Source organism: Toxorhynchites rutilus, chromosome 1 (assembly GCF_029784135.1).
Source record: "Toxorhynchites rutilus septentrionalis strain SRP chromosome 1, ASM2978413v1, whole genome shotgun sequence".
Taxonomy (NCBI): domain Eukaryota; kingdom Metazoa; phylum Arthropoda; class Insecta; order Diptera; family Culicidae; genus Toxorhynchites; species Toxorhynchites rutilus.
In genome coordinates this window covers 116,141,401-116,164,611 of record NC_073744.1, presented here as the reverse complement: position 1 = coordinate 116,164,611, position 23,211 = coordinate 116,141,401, and the positions used below count along the sequence as shown (strand labels likewise).

Sequence of the window (23,211 nt, the reverse complement as noted above, 5' to 3'; positions counted from 1 at the left end):
GCGAGGCTTTGCCTGGGACTTAGGATTGTTAGAAATCGTGAGCGTGGAAAGTTGTCTCTTGACCAACAAAGCTACATTGAGGACGTGCTGGACAGGTTTTATATGACGAGCTATCATTCTGTCTCTACGCTGTTTGAAGCCAGTGAGCGGTTGGACAAATCCACAGAATGCGGAAGAAGCAGAGCAGATGAAGAACGTTCCATAAAAGGAAGCTGTTGGATACTTGCAGTACATCCGGATATTTGCTGCGCGATCAATGCTGTAGGCCAGTTCAGTAGCAACTCAGGACGAAAGCATTGGGAAGCAGTGGAGAGGATTTTGCGCTATCTGGAGGGCACGGCAGGCAATCGACTTCGGTATAGCAAGCAAGGCAACGAGAAGTGGATTGGTTGTGGTAAAATACGTTAACACCAAAAGTCGAGCTGATGATGGATTCACCAAGCCACTTGTTCAAGCTGGAATCATGATCCAGAAGCGATTTCTAAGAATCGAGGATTAGGGAGGAGTGCTGGCGATCAAGTAATCCCAGATCACCATAGCAACCATTGTTAGAACTAACAAAATTTTCGTATCATTAGCACCGCCCCTTTTTCATACGAAACGAAGCGATTCAGCATAAAAGTGCGCCCGACCGTGCGAAATGATCAGTCTCCATCCAACCACCCAGCTAGCCACAAGTGCAAGAGTGAAAAAAGTCAACTATCAACCATGGTGCAAATAACAACAAAGAAGCAGCAATCAAATCAACGATAGCAGCGGCAAAAGTAACTTCAACAGAATCGCAAGAGTGGCGATGACTGTACAAGAGCAGCAAATGCATTTTTACACCGATAACAGCAGTATCGCAAGACAGTAGCAGCAACAACAACAAGAATAACCGCATCAATATAATCACATCAGCGTTGGCACCAATACAACGGAAAGAGAAATTCAACAGAGACGCAATCAGAGCATTCGAGTGAAAATAATTTGCATATGCATACATTCAGCGAATTAAATGTGAAGAGAATAAAATGTACATAGTCTAGATATCACAAACAACCATGTTTCCATTCTGTGCTACTCTGCCCCAAGTCCAAAGCATTTCCGAAAGAGTAAAAATGCTCTTTTCAGAGCATAGAGCGGAGCCACAAGGGGCTCCCACCCAGAAAAGTAAGACGTGAGGAACACGAGGGTTCCTTCCACGCACCTCGTTGTCTTCAAGAGTGGAGCAACGAACTATATACAGTCCACCCCCCTGGTTCCCAGCAGACGGAACAATAGGGAGGATTGAGGTCTTTTGCAATGTAATCGACCCCATTGTCATGGTACCATTGAAGCACCTCTCGACTGTAGTGGCAGCTTGCCAAAATTGTCCAAAACTTCACCGGACCTTTGTGAGCCCTATTAAATGGACACCTATACATTTTTCAGTCCAGTGTCTTGTTTGTGACGACAGCCCTAGTTTTCTGTCTACAGCTGCAAATTCTTTGCTAAATCAAGAACATCCTGACAAATTTATCAGCGAAAATTAACTTAAATTTGCTAGCGATAGCCTCTTTGGCAGTGGCCTTCTAGGAAAGTATGCATTTTCAGTATACATCATTCGTACTTCGTCAAAACCTTATTGTACAACTTTCGAGCGCATCTTTTGGCCACCAGATTTTGCTTCAGTGGCCTGTTTGGTTGCTTGTAGGCACGAAAATTACGAAAACCTTTTCGTATACGGATTCTCCGGATGGTACTTTGGTTAGAGTTGTGTTTTTTGGCGATGCCGCAGGCCTCAGTTTCCGATTGTAAGTTCCAATACGACGCGTCCTTTGATTCATCCGCCCAACAGTTGTATATACATGGAAACGTTCCAGCACATCATACACGGTCGATTCAGTCACTTTCAGCGATTTTTGCGATTTTAGTAATTGACTCCGCGGGATTTTTAATGTGGGTGCCCAAAATCAAATTTCTGCTCTCGTCTTCCATCCTGCACAACTTTTTTAAAACAATGAGAATCAACGTGATTTTTTTACCGTAAAAAATACAGGGTTTCCAAACAATTCGTTGTCAAAAGATTTCAGAAACGCCTACTACGACTATGATATGAACAGTGATTTCCGATTCTAAATGTTCCAAGCGTTTTAATAAGATCAACAATATACTGTATGTTTATCATCTGACAAAATCACTTGGAAGGACTCCATCCCAAGAGAATATAGAATTTATGAGTAACGAGATCTTTTGTCATGTATATTTTCAGCTGGTTTCGGGATGTACGGCGGTCGAGGCGAGTATACCTGCAAGCTGAAACTGTTCGACCTAGGATACGATGGTGGTAACAATGAAAAAGATGGAGTGCTAATATCAGAAGTGGATGATATTCCGTTCGAATGTCCTTCGAAGTGCAAGTACAATATAACGCTGCCCAGTCCTTTGACGATCACCGCTGAACGATGGTATCTAGTGCAGGCGAAAATCTCCGGACCATCTTCGGATTGTGGCTCTTCAGGACAATCCACCATCAGCACATCGGATAACGTTGTGTTCCACTTCAAGACTTCGAAAAAGGCAAACAATGGCACGAATGTGAGTTCCGGTCAAATCCCGTCCATTTTGTACAAGGTTATATCGCAAAGCAGCAAAGCTGTATTTCCGTCCATCACGAACGAGCCTGTTTGTAAACTATCGAAGAAATTCGCTAACACACTCACCAAAGATTGCTTCGAAAGTTTGGTTATGCAGCTGAACTGGGCGTGGAGTTCATTCAAGGTTTCGACAACCGATTTGTTGGAAACGGTATGGTTTGCAATTAATCAGTTACATTTTTCTCTATAACAGTATTTTCCGATTCTAGCGAAAACCGAACCAGAACACAATATCGCTCAACCGATTGGTTTATATTTGTAAAGCGTGTTTGAGGCTTCTGAGGAAATATATCAACGATATCTATCCCTACAAAGGATTCGGAAACAGCGAAAAACAACCGAATAAAGTCAAACCTAGTAATGCTCGACCGGATCCTAAATCCGACAAATCTCCCAAAGCTAAACCGTACGATAACAATGGTCTTGTATCGTCAGCCGATAGCAAATCGGACATGCTGAAGGTGAACGAAATAAACATCATGGAAATAAATACTCCAATGTCGAATAAGAAAAACGCTACCGAAAGCATTCAACTCGCGGAGTGCATTGGAGACGTCCGGGCGTTGCTGACGCAGATCCTTTGCGACGAGTTGCCTTACCAGTGTGGCAATGACATTTGCTCTATGATATTGGATGTGCTGGATGAGTGCCACACAACGTTCGTGAGCTGTTTCAATGCGTTCTATCCAACTTCGTTTCTCAAATGGAGCTGCATTTGCAATCTTCTGGCTCAAATTGATAAAGGAATTCTCCATTCGCGCTTACTTAGTGGGGTTCTGGCTGGATTGTGTGATCCCAATATAAATCTGCGTTCAACGTTCTCTATGTTATCGCCGAATGTGGAGTACAAGTCCCTCACGAGTCCTAGTGATAACTTAGGATTCCCTATGTTACTCAGCACGGAAAACTATCAGTATCCGATTCTGGTGGAACAGATGTTGTACCGCACCCAGAAAGAGAAGACAATAGGTTGTAATACGTGGACATTCAAGGATGTGTTGAGTAGATTACTCGACATTATTTCCAAGCCAATAAGGTTGAAAATTGAAAATATTTATAATAACCAAAGTGCAGATATCTATAATGGCGACGCGATGAAACGTCGTTTAAATAATAACCTCATAACAAATTCCTGCCGCTTGCTGTCTAAAATGTTGGCGGAGATTATCTACCAAAATTGTACGATTGATGTAAGAATTTTCCGTTTAGGTATTCAACACGGCGAATATTCATGTTGCTGTATATTTTTAGACTGAAACAGCGATTGTCCCTTCTAATGTTCTTCATTCGAGTGGCAATCGGTTTGCCAAAGTGGATGTCAGCAAAACGTGGAACACAGGCAATTTTGGACCGGATGCGATTGCGTTCACCGTCGATAGGCCGGGAATTTCGATAGCTGGAGCATGTGTAATTTGATTGGTTTGGTTTTTGTGAAAAGGTGGTTTAATATGTTTTTGCTGTTTACCAGGTCTACTCTGGTTCCGGAAGTTACGAGTATCAGTTGGAATTGCTGTATGATGTGAGTATACAATGAATAATTAATTTAGGCGTCGTGCACAAATTACGTAACGCGTGAGGTTGAAGGGGGGAGGGGAGTGGGGTCGAGGTTTCGTTACTTACTGTGTATTAGAAATAGGAAATTACGTTACGTAGGGGGGAGAGAGTGTTCCAAAATCCGGATTTTTAGCGTTACGTAATTTGTGAATAACGCCTCACTGAGTCTGCATATATTTGTCCATCCATACGTGGATTTCATCCACGAGCAGTACAGTTTTATGACACAGCAGCAAGACACATAACATCTATGTATCGTGATGTACCCATATACCGATCATCTATGACAATGTATAACGTTTGAATACTCTAAACATTACTGTTTGCGCGTACAGTAGGACCCCGATTATGGTGCGGATTATTCGCGACAGCGAGTTCCATAGTAAATCTATAGGCCTTCCCGGAATTTGTCAGTTAGTGGTAGGCTCATGCTATTTTGTTTGGTCATGGCTTTCACACTATCTGGCCACTAGAGTACACGACCTCATAGATGGATAGTTTAACGATTTCTGTATTGATAAAGCATAGTTTTAATGCTGAAATACCTTCTTTTCGTGTACGCACCTCATTTTGACCTAGAACTACGTCTTTCAGGAAGGATGGAAACACGTTTTCTGAAATAAAGTTAAGGTTAATAACTATTCACAGCGAACGAATTCTGATGATTTGCATACCAATGGAATCGGAAATTCTCTGAGATTTGTTTGATAATGTACATTACAATTCCCTAATCTCTAAACGGTTTAAATTATTGAAAACTGGACGTATTCCCATTTTCCTATACATTTGTTCTGCCAGTTTGTGTGATTGACTTCCCGTGCCATCATTAACGAGCAACTAATACATTCGTTTCTATCCGTTTTCAACTTATCCGATATAAATAAGCCATTCGCGATTTGAAACCACTAGAGGCGAATGGAGTGAAGAAGTTTAAAGCCTCTTGAAAAAAAAGGGAAGGTAATGAAACCATAGTTACGAGCGAGCTAGCAAGCACAACACAACGAGCGAACATCAATCATGCCCGATGCTTTTATGGGATTGGGTGGAGTACATAAAAATTAAGTTTTGGTTTTTTTTTGTTTGTGCCAAATGTTTTAAAATTGCTTGAATACAACATGATTTACGGTTGGCCATTTTCATTAGCACCCTAAATCATACGTATTGACTCGAATTAAAAAAAATCCCAGAATGTCGATTTTTGGCAAAAAAGAACATTCGGCATAAAAAAAATGAAAACATCTTTTTCATGTACCAATACCACCCACATCAACGCCGTCTTGGTCTCCTGTCTGCGCGCTGTTCAAGTGTTCATCGTAATGCTGCCTCCACCTTTCGATCACCTCGCGTTTGTTCGTCAAGATGCCTCCTTGTTCCTGCACCTTTCGGCTCGCGGTACAAAGCCTTTGTGCGAGGCGTTTAGTTTATTGAAAAACTTCCACGATTCTCGAGAACAATAAAGCATCTCCATTTCCTCACACTTTTTCTCTTTAATGCGACGCTTTTTTCCCGAAAGAGGTGTGTTTGTTGTCTTCGCTTCAGTCTGTATCGTTCCACGTTTTGCCGAGTCGCTCGTTGCAGCATAGCTGCGCGTGCTGCATCCTTCTCGTACAGGAGCGCTCGGCATTCGTCGTCAAACTATTCGTTCCGTTGTCCCCGTCCTTCATACCCGATGAACGGATCTGCTGTGCTGCTTATTGCTGCTTTCAAGGTGTTCCAGCGTTCATCGAGGGGAACAGCATCCAGTTCGTCTACTCCCGGTAACGCTGCGAATATGTTGCAGCAACGTTCGACTCCTGCAGTCGAATGCGGGCTCTGAATATTTCCGAAAGAATTTGGATACTCGCAAGAAAATTGAGAGACTTGCAGTTCCATGTTCCAAGTTTCCTATCTCCGTGTTCTTTGTGTGGGTCTAGTCCGATTGTCCTGTCTCGAATTTCTGTGTGAATTTTCCTGTGCGTTTCATTTTTACGGATGGCTTGCAGGGCCTGCACCAACCCCCTGTCTCGTCGGAGGACCAGCGTGCACAGCTCTTTTTAGAGTCCCCGCTGGCACGAAGTGATCAGCCGCCGCTGACATGAGGAACAGATGCTGTTGTTGAATATTTAGAATAATGTATATGTTCGGGCGGTTTTGAACACACCGACAAAAATGGATTGTAGAAATGAATTATCAATTTGCAGGTTAAAAATGTTCTCTATATTTTCTTTTCTATTGGATGCATTTTCAAGTTGAGACGTGTTCACTTCACAGCGAAAGGGTGACTAATCGTCGGGATTATATTACTGCGTTAATGGTGCTGCTGTTGCTATTGTTGCTACTGGTGCCTCTCGTTTCGTTCGTCGTTGTTTATCGGTGGTCGAATGAAAACTGTGTGAATATACATGAGTCGCGCGCTTGTCTTATGGGAAATATGTCTGGGTGGCTTCGACAGGCGTGGCTAAAAATACGAATATTCTTCCGTGGAATACGAAACAGTATATTTAATGTTAATTTCGTCCAAAAGAGTCATTGGTTTATTTATTGTGCTTAAATGTGATAATTTCAGCTGTCCAGTTTGTCTAAGACCATTTCAAAATTCATATGTATTATCAATGTAAAAATTCAAAACAATCAGACTTACATGTCAATAATTGGTAACCTTACCGTTTTGGTTAATGACCAGGAAAATTAGTGTTGGCATACTATTTACCAAATTCTGCAGAATGGATTTCTCGATATTTTCCAATGTCTCAGAAATTGCGGCCTTGAGCTCTTCAATCGTAGTGTACTGCTTTCTCTCGTGTACAGTGTTTCCCAAATGATCTATTCACTGAAAAAATCGCTTCCGTTCGTTCAAATATGATCATACTCAAATCATTTCCCCCAGCGGCATTCTTTTCCCATTCGTTGCTATCCGCAAAAGGTGACGTAATTTTTCTTGTATCATTTATTGCTTTGCACTTGTCTGTGCAGTGGGTTTCGCTAGCGGGAAGATATATGCGGTGCAAACTTGTATGCAGGCTTCTAAAATGGTTTGCGATGTTTGATACAACTCGAATATGCAAACAACAGTCTTCGTTCCTCTCTTGGTTTAATCATCCAGTGTAACACAAGTGATTACTGTCATTCATACAAGTATCTGAATGATCCTCTCATATTTGTTTATATGTTCGTGAGAGGTTACTTGCATGACACATTGTGTATCATTCGATTTTGATCGAAATCCAAACACTGCTCGTGTAGATTCTGTGTACAAGGATCACCCTAAGATTTTTAAAAGAATTCAAGTCTGGAGAGCGAGCCGGCCAGTCGAAAAAAATAAGTTTTTGGTCCTTAATCCACTGCTTAGTTTCTTCGCTGGTTAAAAATACAAAAACATTTGTTAACGCTCAGCGCTTGCACACACACACATATGAAAATTATGGAGTGTATGCAGTCACCAATATGTATACACTATACTATAAATTGAAGCATTGTTTGTTTACAATGACACAAATCAGTAAAATTATCACCTGGTCTTATATAAGTTGGACAGAGTGTATATGCAACACAGGAAGAGCGATTCGTGTGGAAGAATTACTTGCACAGTATCTTGCTAGAGATTCTCGCAGTCCTTAAGATGCACGGCTTTGCAAATCAGCAAATCAGCAAATCAGACATCACGGCAATCAGTACACCTCCGCCACGTCAAAGTGCGCTAGTGCGAGGATTCCGGTCGCAACGGTTGATGGAGTAATTTTTCGCGAGCACAGCATTCGGGATGTCAGTGTGTAGCCATGTTTCAGTGAATACTACAACGTCAAAGTCACAAGAAAGCAAAGAATGGAGAAGCGTGTTTGTCTTTGTCCTTAATTGACGACCGTTCTGGTAATAAACGGTCAAGGTCCTTCAGCGGTCCTTTAGTTTTCGAGTTTTGGTTAATATCCAAACTTATCCCCAAGGACACAAACATCAACGTGTTCAACGATCGGCCCCTGGGAATAAGTTATTTTGCCACTAAGTCATCCGTCTGCAAACATTCTTTGGCGAGGATTTGGATGTCCGCCTCCGAGACTTCGGGTAAAAGTTTTGTCAGGTACTTCCATAATCTGCTCTGCTCTCCATAATTGCCCCGTTCGCCATCAAACCTCAGATGATGATATGATATGTACTGTTGCTTACATGTGTTTTCGGATTCTGGAGTGAGAAGATGGACAACAGCGGGATAAATATACTATCGGTTTGATACAGGTGAGTTAGAAAGACTATCTTTATAGATGCTGATCAAACGCACTGAATTGATGAACGGGTGATGAGCTGATGTTAATATTGCGGTTGGTGGCGCAAAAGGGTTGCAAAAACACTATAGGTGGAGAAAAGCAAGTGAAAGGCTTTTAAAATGGGGCAATGGTGATGGGTGATGAGTCTATTTCGACCACACTCTAGTCAGCTCCGAAAAATATATTTTCGCTTATTCTACCTGACCGGAATATCGAGAATTCGCAGTTGGGCGGTTTATTCAAGTTGTTTGGAATGGACGTTGAGGGATTGTAAACGAAAAATTACGGTGGAATGGTGGACTCAATAACACAACAGTGTTGCCAGTTTTTTTGAGCTAATACTAAAGCAGAAGACAGTAGGAAAATGGACTACATCGTTACGGACTTTGGGCCGGAATTTCTAAGCAACGAGCCAGACAGTGAAAAAATACCTAACGGAGATGGACAGCATCATGCGGATTTTCAGCACAAAGTTCTTGCCAGAAGTTGCCTTCTTCATCCAAAAATATCATCCGGACGAGGGTGTGGTGTTTTGGCCGGACCTGACCTCCGTGTAATACGCGAAAAAGTCACTGGAGGAGATAAACCGCTTAAAAATAGATATTGTTTCGAGATCCGCCAACCCTCCATACGTTCCCCAGCTGTGTCCTATCGAGAATTTCTTTTCGAGAAAACTCGAATTTTTTTCGAGAAAACTCGAAGCGGAGGATCTACTCCAACAATTTCGTGGCGAAAACGGTGGAAGAACTAAGAAAAACTGAGAAACATGCCAACAAGTATGTTTTCGACAGTAATCACAAAAGTTCCGTTCAATTTCCGTGAGGCCATCCGACACGGTCAATAAAATTATGTTTTATGGGAAATTTGTCCCATTAAATTATCTTTTGTTGTTTTTTATCGCCATCCAAAAATTGTCTATTTTTTAATGCAAACGTTACCCAGCATCCCCCAAATAAACCCTTTTTTACTTCTCAGAGCATGGAATCGAAAAGCCAACTACAACACAAATGGGAAGTCATCGAGTCTGTTGTCGGAGCGTACGACCAGAGCATGGTTAAAAATTTAATGACGGAAATCAAATTCGATCGAGCCATAAGCATCAAGGAGAATGTTCGTTACGCATTGCGCCTATGCTCGCAGGGAGCACGAACGTGTTCCGGGGACGGTGGCTTCGCGGCTATTCGCGGCCCTTGTGGCGTTACCTTCAAATTCTACCCATGCGATTTGAGCTTCAATGGCACAACCCCTGCCAGAGGGCAGATTCCATGTGTTTTGTACTATAGCATACCGTCAATCAACGAGAGCCACTCGGGCAAATACAGCAAAGAATCTCACGCTCGTGATATTGCATTGCAAATATCCACCGATATCACATCAAGGTGCAAGGATCTGCTAATTCACGCCAGGAATGCCGTCGCATTCTCGTCTTCGTCGAGCGATAAGAGTTCGAATTCTTCCCACAATACACATACGGTAGATTCCGAGCACAACATAACGCCCATAGAGGAGCATCTGGATATCGCTTGGATCAATAACTCGGATATCGCGAACGTGAACAACGTTACGAGCAGCAGCTTCGATCATAATTCTTCTACCGCGAAAGATATTACGAAACGCATTGAAAGTTTTTCGAAGGGCATAATTGAAACGTTGAAGTTTGATAAAAAGTCCAGGAACTCAATTGATTTCGATATTGAAATTGATATTGGAGCCGAGGAAATTACTCCTAATGATTACATTGATGATAGAAATAACAAGCTAGATTCGATTTCCAACGGGAATACTTCAGGTTTGGGAATGCAGAGCAAAGCGGATAATTTCTCGATCATGAACGATGCTGGAAGTGACGTGGATGAATTCAACCATCAGCTGAATCAGGAACGAATCATTCAGTTATTTTCGGCAGAGGACTCATGTTTGTTCACGATGCTGCTACCGCTAACTTTTGCTCATATCGGACCACTGGTTTGCAGCAACCTGAAAAGTTCCGTTGAGGTCCTGGGACTTATTCGTGCCATTCTTCCCCACGTGTCAGCCTTGAATCAGATAAACAATTTTAAGTTGTACGATTTGGTTAAACACGACATGAGTGAAAAATTGCGGAAAAGCACCAGCACTGAGCAGAACGATTTGTGTACAACTAGTCATTACTACTGCATAGTGGAGAGTGATCATCCGTACAAATCGAGCACGGTTGCCAACTATCGTATTGAGTTCCCGCCCAGTGTACGTTGGATGACGATTGAGTTCGACCCGCAGTGTGGCACGGTTCAACCCGAGGATATTGTTTTCCTGAAAATTCCTCGCAATCCGGATGTCTACAAAATGGATCACGCGTTCGTTAACGATAATTGTACGCCCAAGCCCAACACCCGCAAGAGCAAAGAAGTTAAACTTGACAGCAATGTGAAGCCTATCAATACAATCAGAGAAGAGCAGTCGGAAATTGATTGGATAAACGTCAAAAAGTTTAACACGTAAGAAACTGTGAAACAATGATAAAATTACATGAGAATCGTTACATTTCCTATTCTGCTTTTAGACCTCAAAACTGGTGTAATAACTCGATCGTCTTACCGGGCAACAAGCTGGAGATATCTCTCGAGACGGCCTCAATGTACGTTCGGGAGCAGAAAGGAAACAAATATGGTTTCAAGGGTCTAATCATCGGATACGACAACCGAAACTTGACCAAGTATCCTAGCACCTCGTTGATACATCTGGAATATGAGTTGTCCTATCTCGGGGGGCTATGCAGTGCGAATTTGCTGAAGAAAGATCTCATATTTTCTGGTATGTGTGTTCGGTGTTTCTCATTGGATCATTTTGCTTCATTATTAATTTTTCCTTCAGATGATGTTACCGAAAACATTGCAAACACTGAGGAGACTTTGAAAAAGCACATACCGCTGCTATCGAAAGGATTGATGGTATCCGATTCTGTGTTGACTATCAACAATGCGCTGGAGTCAAATTTGCCGATCACGTGAGTACTTGACTTTTTTTTTTAAGAATCACATTGCATTGAACAACGGAACACAAATGAAGGATTATATATATTTTTCTATATTTTCCTGTATGCATTGAAAATAACGAGCACCCATTTTTCAAAAACATTAATTTAATTCGCTGAGAGAAACAGTTATCAAAGCAATGCTGAGCTTGAGTTTGAACTTGGGTAGACTGTACATTTCTGCATGATTGACCTGAGCCAGCAAAATTACACAAAGAACACACCGAATCACACTTGGAATTAACAAGTCATTCTCATTGTGCAAGTTTCGGTGATTCCAGCTTTAAATAGCCAATAACCACGCCGGCCACGTTCCAGGGGAAGGGAAGGAGTGTTGGTATGATATTTGTGACCAGAAGAGTCACCTCTATTGCGTGATTCCCTCGCGATTATCATGGAAGGAATAGTTGTTTGTGAGGAGAGGTAAGAATCAGGATTCACTGAGGTAAGTGATGTTATTATGTAAAGGCGAGCTATCACTCGACGAGACGAAAATCCGAAAATCTTTTCTGTCGCACGACAGAGATTATTTTTGCGGTAACCTGAGAAGTTAAACTTGTACAATTAACTGGGCCGACTATATACTCTATTGTGATTCGTGCGTATTTTTATCGATTTTTTTTTACGGAAATCTAATAAGGTAACCGAGAAGTTTCCTCTGAAATCAATCGAACAGGTAATAGATTTCGTTATTCATCGCGCATCATCTAACTCCAATCGCGACGACGAAGTTATCTTTGGAAAACCTGAGTAGGTCACCGAGAAAACTCCTCTAGAAACGATTATTCCGGCGATATAGTCATCACTCGTGCGATTCATAAAAATCAGATCACGACATCGGGGAGTTAACCTTAAGAAACCTGAGAAGGTCGCTAAGAAAACTTCTCTTATCTCTTATCTCTTATCATCATTCCGATATATTCCGTTATTTGCCGCGCGTACGTTTTTTCGCCGATCCGATCGGTCCCAGAGGAGTTCACCCAGCCACCCACCCAGACCCCCACCCCCTTCGCGATTAGAAATCCAATCGCGACGAACTTTGTCCTATGATTTGTCAACAAAAGATGAACGTAGATTTCTGTATATTCAGTCGGGGTAGTCCTGAACCGATCTAGAAAAGGTGGTCCTAAACCGAACCCCAGTTTTTACTTGGTAGTTATTTAACACTTTCACTTTGATGCTTGTCATCAATTGCTCTCACAAACCTGACTTATTGGGTGGCGCTTACTACTGGGAGAACGCATTTTATTCTGCTACACTCTGTCCAACTTCTATAAGACCACCCTGATTCTAATTCGCTGCAACACGAACAGTTAGAATTTCAACAAGATACATTCACACATTGTTGAATGCTTAGAATAAAGTATTTTTAACGTTAATTTCGTTCAAAAGAGTTGTTTGTTTATGTATTGTGCTTAAATATGATAATTTCAGCTGCCCAAGTTCTATAAGACCATTTCAAAATTCATAAGTATTATAAATGAAAAACTCCAAACGATCTGCTGATTTACATGTCAATAATTGACAACCTTGCGATTTCGGCTGATAACCCGGAAAATTCGTTTTGGAAAACTATTTACCAAATTCTGCTGAAAGGATTTCTCGATATTTTTCCATGTTTCTGAAATTGCGACCTTGAGCTCTTCGATCTTGGTGTACCACTTTCCCCCAATGTAAATTCTGCGTACAAGGATCCCCCTAAGTTTTTCAACAGGATTCAAGTCTGGAGAGCGAGCCGGCCACTCCAAAAAGTTTAGTTTATTGTCCCTAGTTCATTGCTTAGTTTCCTTGCTGGTATGAATAGTAGCATTGTTTTGCTGGGATGTGAATTTTTTGTGACGATATCCACACAAAAACGGTAGGAGAGAGGATTCCAGAACATGCATGTAATCCTTGAATGATGAGAATGATATCTTGAGCTGCTCAGTTGCACAAAATCCCTCCCAAACCATTCACGAGCATCCACCAAAATTTCTGGTTGAAAAATGCTGTTCCTACTTCCGTAAATCACGCCAGTATCAACCATCAGGACCATCCAAATTGAACTTTTTTTCGTCAGTGAAAATACATTGAAGATCTTTTGGTTATGGTATTTAGCGAAATGTATTCTTTTGGAAACATTATTTGTCATAACATACCATGCCCCACTGTCGGTTCATGTGAGCTTTGACAAAACTCAAACGTTTTCCGATGTGAGATGGTGTAAGGCGAGGAGCTTTAACCTTTTAAGCCCTCTTTATGTGGGGATTTTCTTACCAAAACTTGACGAATTGTCACCCGAGTAACATTGAAAAGTAAATTGAAAAATTACTTTTTTTGCATAAGCGATTTTGAGGTTTTCTAATAGCGAATTCGTTTTTAAAACTGAGTCAGTGCCAAACTGACTCTGTAATAAAAAAACGTTTTCAGTTTCACGAATGCGGTGTTTTGTTGGTGTGCGTTATATAGTCTGATTTGTTTATATTCGCGACGATAAATGTACAGTGTCGACGTCTAATGGCGATATTAATGCTTGGGAGGTAAATTATTCTCTATCAGATCAGCAGGGCCAAGTGCAGTGTAAAAATATAAAAGTTTGAATGAATGTTTTCACTTCATATTGTTTTATTACTTAAAACATGTAGTTCTGACACTTACTTAACCATTTGTCGATGCATTTCCTGGTTTTTCCACAAATAATTACTATTATAATATAAAATCATCATTAGCCACAGTTTTCGTTCAATATGTTTCTGTGATATCGAAAAAAAACCTCTTATTTCATCACATGAAATAAATATTCGATACGTTAAAGTAAATTTTCATTCATAATTTTGATTTTGAAAGCAGGTTTATTCCAATATCCATCATTATTTTCGCCTCCCAATGAAAGCACACGTAGCTTAATGCCGTCTGCTCGAATATACTTTCAAAATCAGAATCCGAATTGGATTACGATTCCAATAATACAAAAGCAAAAGCAGCAGGTTTTTCATCTTCATAGTTTTTATTTTTAGATTTTCCAAAATATACTCGGAACTAGACAGTTCGGTATAGTTGTATTGGTGAACCCGAGTGCCAACCCGTGAAACATCTCAGTGCGAAACTAACAGCTTTCGGGGCGAACCAGTGCGACACTGAGTGCGAAACTGATTGAATAAAAAAACGTTTTGACAGCAGTTAGTGCGGCACTGAGGTTGAAACTGAACAAAAACGAATTCGCTATAAGCTGTTCTAGCTATTTCCCGCTTATCCCGACCAGAGAGCTTCGATTTACGTGGAGCTCTCTTCTTCTTACCGTATCCTTAAGGATTTACCAAACAATTGAACACTACTTGATGCGATCGTCCAATCCGACGAGCAATTTCTCTGATACCAAACATTTTGTTGGTGAAATGCCTCGATTTGTCTTTCTTCTCTCTCCGTGAGCACTTTTCCCTTCGGCATTCTCCAGATTTATTGATAAAAACAACTAAAACAACGGAAAATGTAATTGTTCTTATAGAAACTTGACACTTGAAAAATACAAAAACATTCGTTCACGCTCAGTTCTTGCACACACACACATATGAAAATCATGCAGTGTATGGTAGTCACCAATACCTATACACTAGAATATAAATTGAAGAATTTTGGTCTTATAGAAGTTGGGCAGAGTGTATTTTTAATCAAATCTTTTGGTCTCAAAATAGAGTTCATCGTGTCGTTGCTGAGCCGATTTCGAAGCTTATCTTTGTTCTGATTATATTCAGAGAAAAAATGCCGAGGAGTTAGGCGTAATGAGAACGATACAAACGAGGCATCGAAGCGCCGAAAATGCGTGCGTCAAATTTTTTTAGACATCAAACCATCAATTCTTTTTAGACATCACATTTTTGTCCACCAATCCTGCACATGCTCGCTTCCTGAAACTATGATTACCTTACGCAGTAATTTTACCTTTAGGGTACGAAATTCATTATCCAGATCTTATACATTCCCATCGTATAATCCTGGAAACGAATTACGTCCTTATGAATGTGATTAATTATTGCATTATAAATCCTTTATGATTCGTCATTTACCTTAATGTTGCTTTTTTCAAATGTAATGTATGAGTGAACGTATTCAATCATCAATAAAATAGCTGTAGCGGGATCTCGTTGTTTAAAGTTCATGCGATATCCGTGTTGTCTATTATGTGCAACCGTGGGATTTTTCGTAGTTCTACGATCGGTAGGAACGTTATTAGCATCAACAAGAAGGCGAAGAGCGCCGTATGAACGGTGTGTGTCTACGAAGAACTCCATATTATTGTTTCTTCTTCGATCTTCGAATCACAATTTCCTGCGTCGCTGTGCAGTCCTATATCATGATTCAAGCAATGTTTTCAACAACATGCATATTGGATACCTTGCTCTTCAGCCGTTGTTTTACCAGGGTTCATGAAAATAACGTAATTGTCATTTTGCAATCCAAATAGCGTTAAATTCATTGTGTTCCGTCAGTTTCCTGCTCGCCGGCAATGCGCCTGGTTTTAGGCGAATTGAGGTTACTTGTATGTGTGGATTAAGTTCAATGAAGCAGATGGCCCTGTCACGAATTCATTCTGTTTAAGAAACGAACGACGGGTGAATTATGCGAATATTTTTTATATAACAATACTAAAATCATGATTGAAAATAGGGAATCGGGGGTTATATGTATTTGTTAGGCCTAATTTAAGGAAAAAATACATAAAAAAATATTCAGAAATTTTCTTTTCCTGCATAGGACTATCCTTATTGGTATAAAATATATGGTAATCGGTATCCTAGCGGTATCATATATAATTTACGACCTATTTTTATGCATACCAAGTTTTTATGTATCATTTCATGAAAATCGGTCGAGCCGTTTCGTGACACGAGATTTTTATATATAGAGAGAGGAGATGATGAGTTTTAGTAGAAAACTAATTTCGTATCCAGATGTCGACACCGTTTCGTTGTCATCGCGGATATTCTTCATTTCGTTTTCCCCGTGAAATGTATACGGGAATAAGGCCCTTTGACTCCTGACTTGCAACCTTGGTGTTAATGACTGTAGACCTCCATGTGACCACTCTTTTGCACCAAAAGCAGGATACCTTGTTCGACAGCTCATTTACCAATAGTATTGGTAACAACCTGGATCTGGAAGCGTGGATCCCTGTGCTTGCATTGTTTCTCAATTAAGTTAAAGTATGCCTATCAATTTCTTATTTAGCCTTACAAAAAGCCTTACAAAAATTACCAGCTTTTCTGGAATAACTTTTATGGAAATGACAATTTGTATAAATAAAAATAAAATAAATAAATAAATAAAATCTCTAATATACTAATATACTAAGACCTGTATGCTTCGACGACTGAAATCAATGAAGAGGGCCACCTTGAGAAATTTCACCACACACCGCACACAAATTCTCCAATGTCAATATGCGCGAATCAACCACGAATATAAACGTGTTGCGAAGCAATATTTCCTACATTATCAGCGTCGTGTACAGGAAAACCCAAATCACATCCAAAACAGTTTTGGGAATTTGTCAACGAGCAGTGCCATGAAGCCGGTCTGCCTTCTCAGATAAATTTGCCAGCGTTTTCGCCGATGAGAGTTTGAGCGACGATCATATCAGGCATGCTGCTAGCTACGTCCCTCTCTCTAACCAAACCCTGAGTAGACAACAGTTTGGAGATGATTTCTAGGTCGTTCTCGAAACTCAAAGCATCGTTCAATCCCGGACCTGACGGAATCCCATCAGCTTTTCTCAAAACGCACATGAATGACTTGTTGATCCCGCTGCTCCAAATATTCCAGCTTTCGGTGTCTACTGGCGTTTTTCCGACCTGTTGTAAACTACCGCACGTGTTCCCAGTCCATAAGAAAGGAAATAGACGGGACGTCAATAATTATCGTGGCATTACTTCGCTTTGCGCTTTGGCTAAATTGTTTGAGCTCGTTATCATGGAACCGCTAAACGCTCTCAGCAAGCCGTACATTAGCACTGACCAGCATGGAATCACGACGGGTCGCTCCACTACCACAAATTTCCTGTGTCTCACCTACTACATTAACAAAAGTATGTTACAATACGCTCTAACGGACGCCATTTATACAGATTTAACTGCGGCCTTTGATAAATTAAACCACCGTATAGCTGTTGCCAAACTGGACAGGCATGGGATTAACGGCAACCTTCTGCAATGGTTCCAATCACACCTCACTGGCCGCCGACTAGCCGTCGTTATTGGCGACTGTCAATCCTCTCTATTTGCTGCTACTTCTGGCATACCACAAGGTAGCCATCTGAGTCCGCAGATTTTTTTTTAATAATTTTAATAAGTTGTGGTCCATCAACCACCAAATTTACGTCGTTAAAAATTTGGTGGTTGATGGACCACGACTGTCATACGCAGATGATCTGAAAATTTACCTTCGGGTTTGCTCAATTGAAGATTGTCACTTCCTTCAGAGACAGTTGGATGCTTTCGCAGATTGTTGTATGCTCAACCGAACGGATGTAAACCCCGCTAAATGCTTCGTCATCTCGTTCTCGCGGACTAGAAAGAACATATTTAATACGTATGTCTTGCGTGACTCAGAAATCGAACTATCCTTCAAACCGCACATCTCGTTCATTGTCAATAAAGCGACCAGAATTCTTGGATTCATCTTCAGAATTGCCAAAAATTTCACAGACGTCTACTGCCCTCAATCCCTCTACTGCTCTCTGTCTCCTTCTGTTTCAGAGTATGATTCTGCAGTTTGGACTTCTCACTACAACAATAGCGTCGAAAGAGTTGAGTCTGTTCAACGAAGGTTCGTGAGATATGCACTCCGCAGATTGCCGTGGACGGACCCCTTCCGATTAGTTACGAGAGTCGTTGTCAGTTGATTAACCTGGAACTTTTATCGGTCCGTAGAGATACAGCCAGAGCTCTGTTCATAGCTGATGTTTTGCAAGGACGCAGCGACTGTCCCGTTCTCTTGGAAAACGTCAATATCAACGTACGACCTCGAGCTCTCCGGAATAATGCGATGCTAAGATTGCCCGTACGACGTACGAACTACAGCATGTTTGGTGGATTTAGTGGTTTGCAAAGATTTTTCAACAGAGTGACCATGTTGTACGACTTCCATTTATACCGAACGCTTCTTCGCCGGAGGTTTAGCTCTTCTTTTTCTGAACTAGTTTAATTTACCATAGGTTTTTAGTTTTGATGTTAGTTTTACTATGTGACGATTTTTCTATGTCACGACCTTATGATATAAGATATAAGTAACATCATTGGGGCCTTCACAGCCTGTTGATGAATAGACAATAAACAGAATAATGTTGAAAAATGTAGCGTTCAACATACACTATGCGAATCCCCCGTGTTCGCAGGTAACTACAAGTCCTAAACAGGCTAAGAAAAAAGATGAATTCAAGTTCGCGTAATTGTACGCGGATCATAAACCAAATTGTGGAATAATTGTCATCATAGTTTTGCATGTTCTAACACCATTTCCAGATGGAACCATTCAACGTATTGCATTTTTTAGAATAAATAAACGCGTCTCTTAATAATTATATCATCACAATTCAGAAGCAGGAACATAGGAACATTTTACAATAATTTCGTTAATTAGTATACTTATAGGTCGGTTTTCAACAGCCCATGATTCTCTATCTGCATTATTATTTGAGTTTCACGATATGTTCGTGGCTCAGGCATCACAACGTCCAGTTTACGCAGCTTTCTTCTCTTTCGCACACAGTACAACGATATGAGCAAGACTATTAACGTTATGATAATGAACGTCACTGTTAAGCCCACTATCAAGTATAACCAAAACCGACTTTCCGCGCACTGAACGTTACGAATGTCGCTCAGTGATCGAAAATCGCGCTGCCGATCGGACAGATCGAAATATATTTCATCAGCGTAACTCGAAAATATACTTGACTGCTTCAAGGCGATCACCTCATCGCAACTAATACTGTGCTCGATGAAAACTGCTCGCAACTGTACGGTAAACTCGCCGGAAAAATACAAAGATTTGGTTCCCTCCAAGCGACCCATTCGGTTGTTATGGAACAGAAGCGCAGGTTTCTCCGAGTGTCTGGTGTAATACGAGCTGTCCAGAGTTATTCCTGAAAATAAGAAGAACAAGCTTACAAGAGTAAAAATAAACACGATAGAAAGTTTTACCTTGAAAAGTCAAGTCATTGACGATGTTGAAATAGTTTCCTGTGATTCGAATATTGTTTCGAATTTGCATGTGCAATGATTCTCCTCCTATATTCTTAAACTCACTGTTACTTATAACCAGACTGGTGACATCTACAATAACAAATTGTTATACTTTCTGTAGAATAATTCACGTCGAACATACTTTTCATTGTGAAAGCGCTCGGTAACAGTACGTGAAATGTACTGTTGACTATTACAAAACGGTTTAGCACATCGACTTCGTAGAAGCTCTGGGAAGGAATCGGCGAAACAAATTCACTGCCTTCAATGGTAATTTGACTAATATCGAATCGTTTGAATGCATGGCGTTCCAGTCTATTGACGAAACATTCGACAATGTTGAAATTCTCCATCTGCTCGTAGATATTTGTAATACTGTATGGTTGGAAGGATCCGATGCGACATCGTGTGAAGGATACCTCGGCTATAGGCCCACTCATTACATGCGATGGTACTTCCTCGATCAAATTCTGGAAATATGCATTTAAGAATTGACTTCTTCTATAAGGAAATAAAACCTCACATTGATAAACGTGATTCTCAGTCGCGCCGAAGGATCATTACGGGTGAAATCCATCGAATTTGATTCCAGCGCTAGACTTTCCACATTCACAATCGTCAGCTTAGTCAACTGGAATAGATTCGAAAATGCGCCTCTAGGAATCCGCAGTGATTTACAGTTGGCTATTTCGATCTCTGTGGTGCTTCCTTCGAACTTTGGTATGAAATATGCCTGAAGTTTGAAGGGGTTATTAAAATTTTTGTGATTAAGATTGTCAATTTAGTAAGTGGTTTCAAATGCGAATAGTGTGGCTTGGGTAAACAAAAAAAATTTCTTTGAATATTTGCCTAAGCTTCCTTCACCCACAGAAGCGGGAAACGATGAAACAGTATTCTATTTAACACGTTAAGCCCCGCGTCGGTCCCTGGAGACTGACACTGAATTTTACGTCTTTGTTGTGCCAACCTCACCGGACCGACAGTAGAATTTTCGTTCGAAGAGTATCGGCATTGGAAACGACAACAACCAAGCTACAAATAGATATTTAGAAAAGTTCACTATCGAAAGACGAAAAGCTCACTGTCGGTCCCCTATTTTGGCCGGGGTTCAACGTGTTAAAAGACATACGCATACACATATGCCGCAGCCGCCTAGCATTCTAATTATTGCAATTCCACCTTATCACATGTAAACATCACTTAAACGAATGATTCAATTTCGTACGACACCGAGCCTTATCAACTTATCTGCATGAGTCAGCGCGCACGACAATGAGTGAGACAATGTTTTGGGTGTATTCAACGAGTACAGTATTTTAGAACCAACCGAAATCAATATATAGCCCAAGAAATTGTACTTCACATACTTGATTTCGGTATCCACAGTCGCAAATTCTTTTCCCAAATCGAGGGGCCGAGTCGTGGAAACAACTGACCAATGTTTCCGGATCGCGAAACTCGGATAAATCATTCGCTGCAGCCACGCGGAAGATGCACATCACCGCCAGGAACCAATGCACAACATTTCCGCCCATTCTGCATCATTTCATTTGCATTTAATGTCACACGACCGCAGCACTTTATATGAATTTCTGCAAAATTACTGTCCACATTTCACCAGAACACGACCGAACACACGGATGAGTATTGCTTGATTGTGGATCTCATTACAATTGATAGTACACTAACTCCTACCTTCATGCCGCCGAGTGTACTGTAGGATGGCGAGTAACATGACCGCCGTGAAATTGTATCGGTAAAGAGTTCCACGAGATAACGTATGGATGATAACGCAAAAAATAAATAAACAATAATCGCACGTTCGCACGGAACGGTTTCGTGAGTGAATGTGTCTGAATGTGGCGTGGGGTGAAACTCTGTGACGACACCTTTTCAGTTTTTCTTTTATTATGGAAATTTTATGGCCTTATGAAGATCTGAAAGATATATTCTGATGGAAGCGACCGTTGCAATGATTGCAGTAAGAAAAGGTAAACCTTACGATCGTTACAAAACGTTGTCGCACAACAAGAAAGCGCGAATACAAGGGACTAGAAACACGGCGGTTTCGATCGGTTGATAATCATCCAATTCCAAGGCATCGTCAATAATCTTTGTCGGCAGATTTGATGATTACAGTAGCTCGGAAAGGAATTTTTCCTTAGTTGGATGACAACATTCATTTTTTCTGTGAGTATTTTTCAATCGGCACATCGGACCCCTGTGTGGAAGGTCGGAAAATAATGAGTTTTCGTGAATTATCGTAGGATGTTACGAATAAACTGAAGTATTCGGGTATTATGGTTATTGCTTAATGTATTTGAAGATGTGTTTTTAATTTTTTGAGTGCACGAATAATGATTACTACACTGAGTTTGAATGCTGAGTTACTATGCCAAAACATTTTAGGTAGAGTGTAACCGTTTGTGATGTCGGGTTCCGATATCGTTTTGTCTCAAATTCCGAACAGCAAAAATGCATTTTTTTTAATCATAACTTTTGATCTGCTGGACCGATTCAGATGATCGACATATTGAATGAAGGACAATTAGCTAGTCTTTTTTGGGAATTTCGATATAACGCTTTCAAAATTGTACATTGTATCGAATTCTACGTTATATCGAAGCACAATAAAGAACTCAGGAACATAGCTTATATTAATTTTTTTGTTTCTGTTTGGGTTAGGTGAATAAAAAAATTACTAACAAGTTCAACTACAAATTGAAGCCAACCTTTTTCATTATGTTTCCCTTCATACAGTTGATTAAAACTTGATTCATTTTGAATCCGGAAAAGCAGTTGTATCTCGGAATTGGTTAACACATTGAGTCCCGCGTCGGTCCCTAGGGGCCGACTTTGAGCTTTGTGGTAGGAAAGAGCTGACTGACTGGGACTAAAGGTGGAAACAGAATGCCGCGTTGTGCGTTGCTTCTCATCAGCTGTCATTGTTTGCGTTTTGTACAAAAACATTCGCCCGACGCAATCTGTTGATTTGAAGTCACAATCTAGCATTCGCATCTCCACTTTTCATGTAAACAAAAACAAAATAAAATTCGTATGAAAATATTTTTCTTGTTGTGTCCACGGATTAGTTGAATGTTTTTAAAAACACATTGACATGTCCGCGCTGGCGGCATTGAGGTTCGTTTACTAGTTTAGTGGAGCGTGAAAGAAGAGCTGATTTTCAGTCGGAATGAACAATGAAAATTACCTTTTCCCTATCAAACTAGTATTATTCATTTAAATGAAAAACATTTTTGTTCGCAGGTGGTGAAGAAGTCTCATACGCAAGCAAACCATTTGTCATGACAATTGTCATGCGAAAATGCGAAAACAGAATAGAAACTGAGAGAAGTTGGCGTCGACATCATGCCTCATACCGTATGTTTCTATTCTGTTTTCGCATTTACGCATGACAATTGTCATGACAAATTGTTTGCTTGCTCATACGAAAATTGTTTATGAAGACAACTCTATATTATGATGAAAAAATGCAGCAACAATGTTGGAATTGTTTAGCCATATGGTTGAATGAAAGTCAGAAACACGTGTTTCAAGTAATCAAATAA

The 23,211-nt window shown here is 40.6% G+C and overlaps 2 protein-coding genes across 6 annotated transcripts in view; one reads left to right on the top strand and one right to left on the bottom strand.

The window, feature by feature from the left end:
* The window catches only part of LOC129763460 (E3 ubiquitin-protein ligase highwire), a 154,310-nt gene that overhangs the window by 17,680 nt on the left and 113,419 nt on the right, over positions 1 to 23,211 (top strand). For all 5 annotated transcript variants that reach the window (XM_055762537.1, XM_055762539.1, XM_055762538.1 and 2 more), the window contains exons 18-24: positions 2,234 to 2,769; positions 2,828 to 3,808; positions 3,870 to 4,025; positions 4,087 to 4,137; positions 9,386 to 10,887; positions 10,953 to 11,203; positions 11,264 to 11,396. In XM_055762537.1, the coding sequence (XP_055618512.1) occupies positions 2,234 to 2,769; positions 2,828 to 3,808; positions 3,870 to 4,025; positions 4,087 to 4,137; positions 9,386 to 10,887; positions 10,953 to 11,203; positions 11,264 to 11,396 (3,610 nt within the window). The remainder of the gene's footprint in view (positions 1 to 2,233; positions 2,770 to 2,827; positions 3,809 to 3,869; positions 4,026 to 4,086; positions 4,138 to 9,385; positions 10,888 to 10,952; positions 11,204 to 11,263; positions 11,397 to 23,211) is intronic.
* LOC129763466 (uncharacterized) lies at positions 18,775 to 21,582 on the bottom strand. The gene is made up of 5 exons (XM_055762555.1): positions 21,010 to 21,582; positions 20,166 to 20,375; positions 19,785 to 20,112; positions 19,601 to 19,732; positions 18,775 to 19,542 (listed from the first exon to the last, which is right to left on the bottom strand). The coding sequence occupies exons 1-5, from the start codon at positions 21,175 to 21,177 to the stop codon at positions 19,043 to 19,045; spliced, it is 1,338 nt and encodes a 445-aa protein (XP_055618530.1). The 5' UTR covers positions 21,178 to 21,582; the 3' UTR covers positions 18,775 to 19,042.

Bases quoted from the DNA above. Each gene is read 5' to 3' on its own strand.
- LOC129763466 (XM_055762555.1), bottom strand. From the start codon at position 21,177: ATGGGCGGAAATGTTGTGCATTGGTTCCTGGCGGTGATGTGCATCTTC. The intron at 20,376-21,009 runs GTATGTGAAGTA...TTCAAACTTCAG, and splicing joins ACTGTGGATACCGAAATCAA to GCATATTTCATACCAAAGTT. The intron at 19,733-19,784 runs GTATGTTCGACG...TTGTTATTGTAG, and splicing joins GAGCGCTTTCACAATGAAAA to ATGTCACCAGTCTGGTTATA.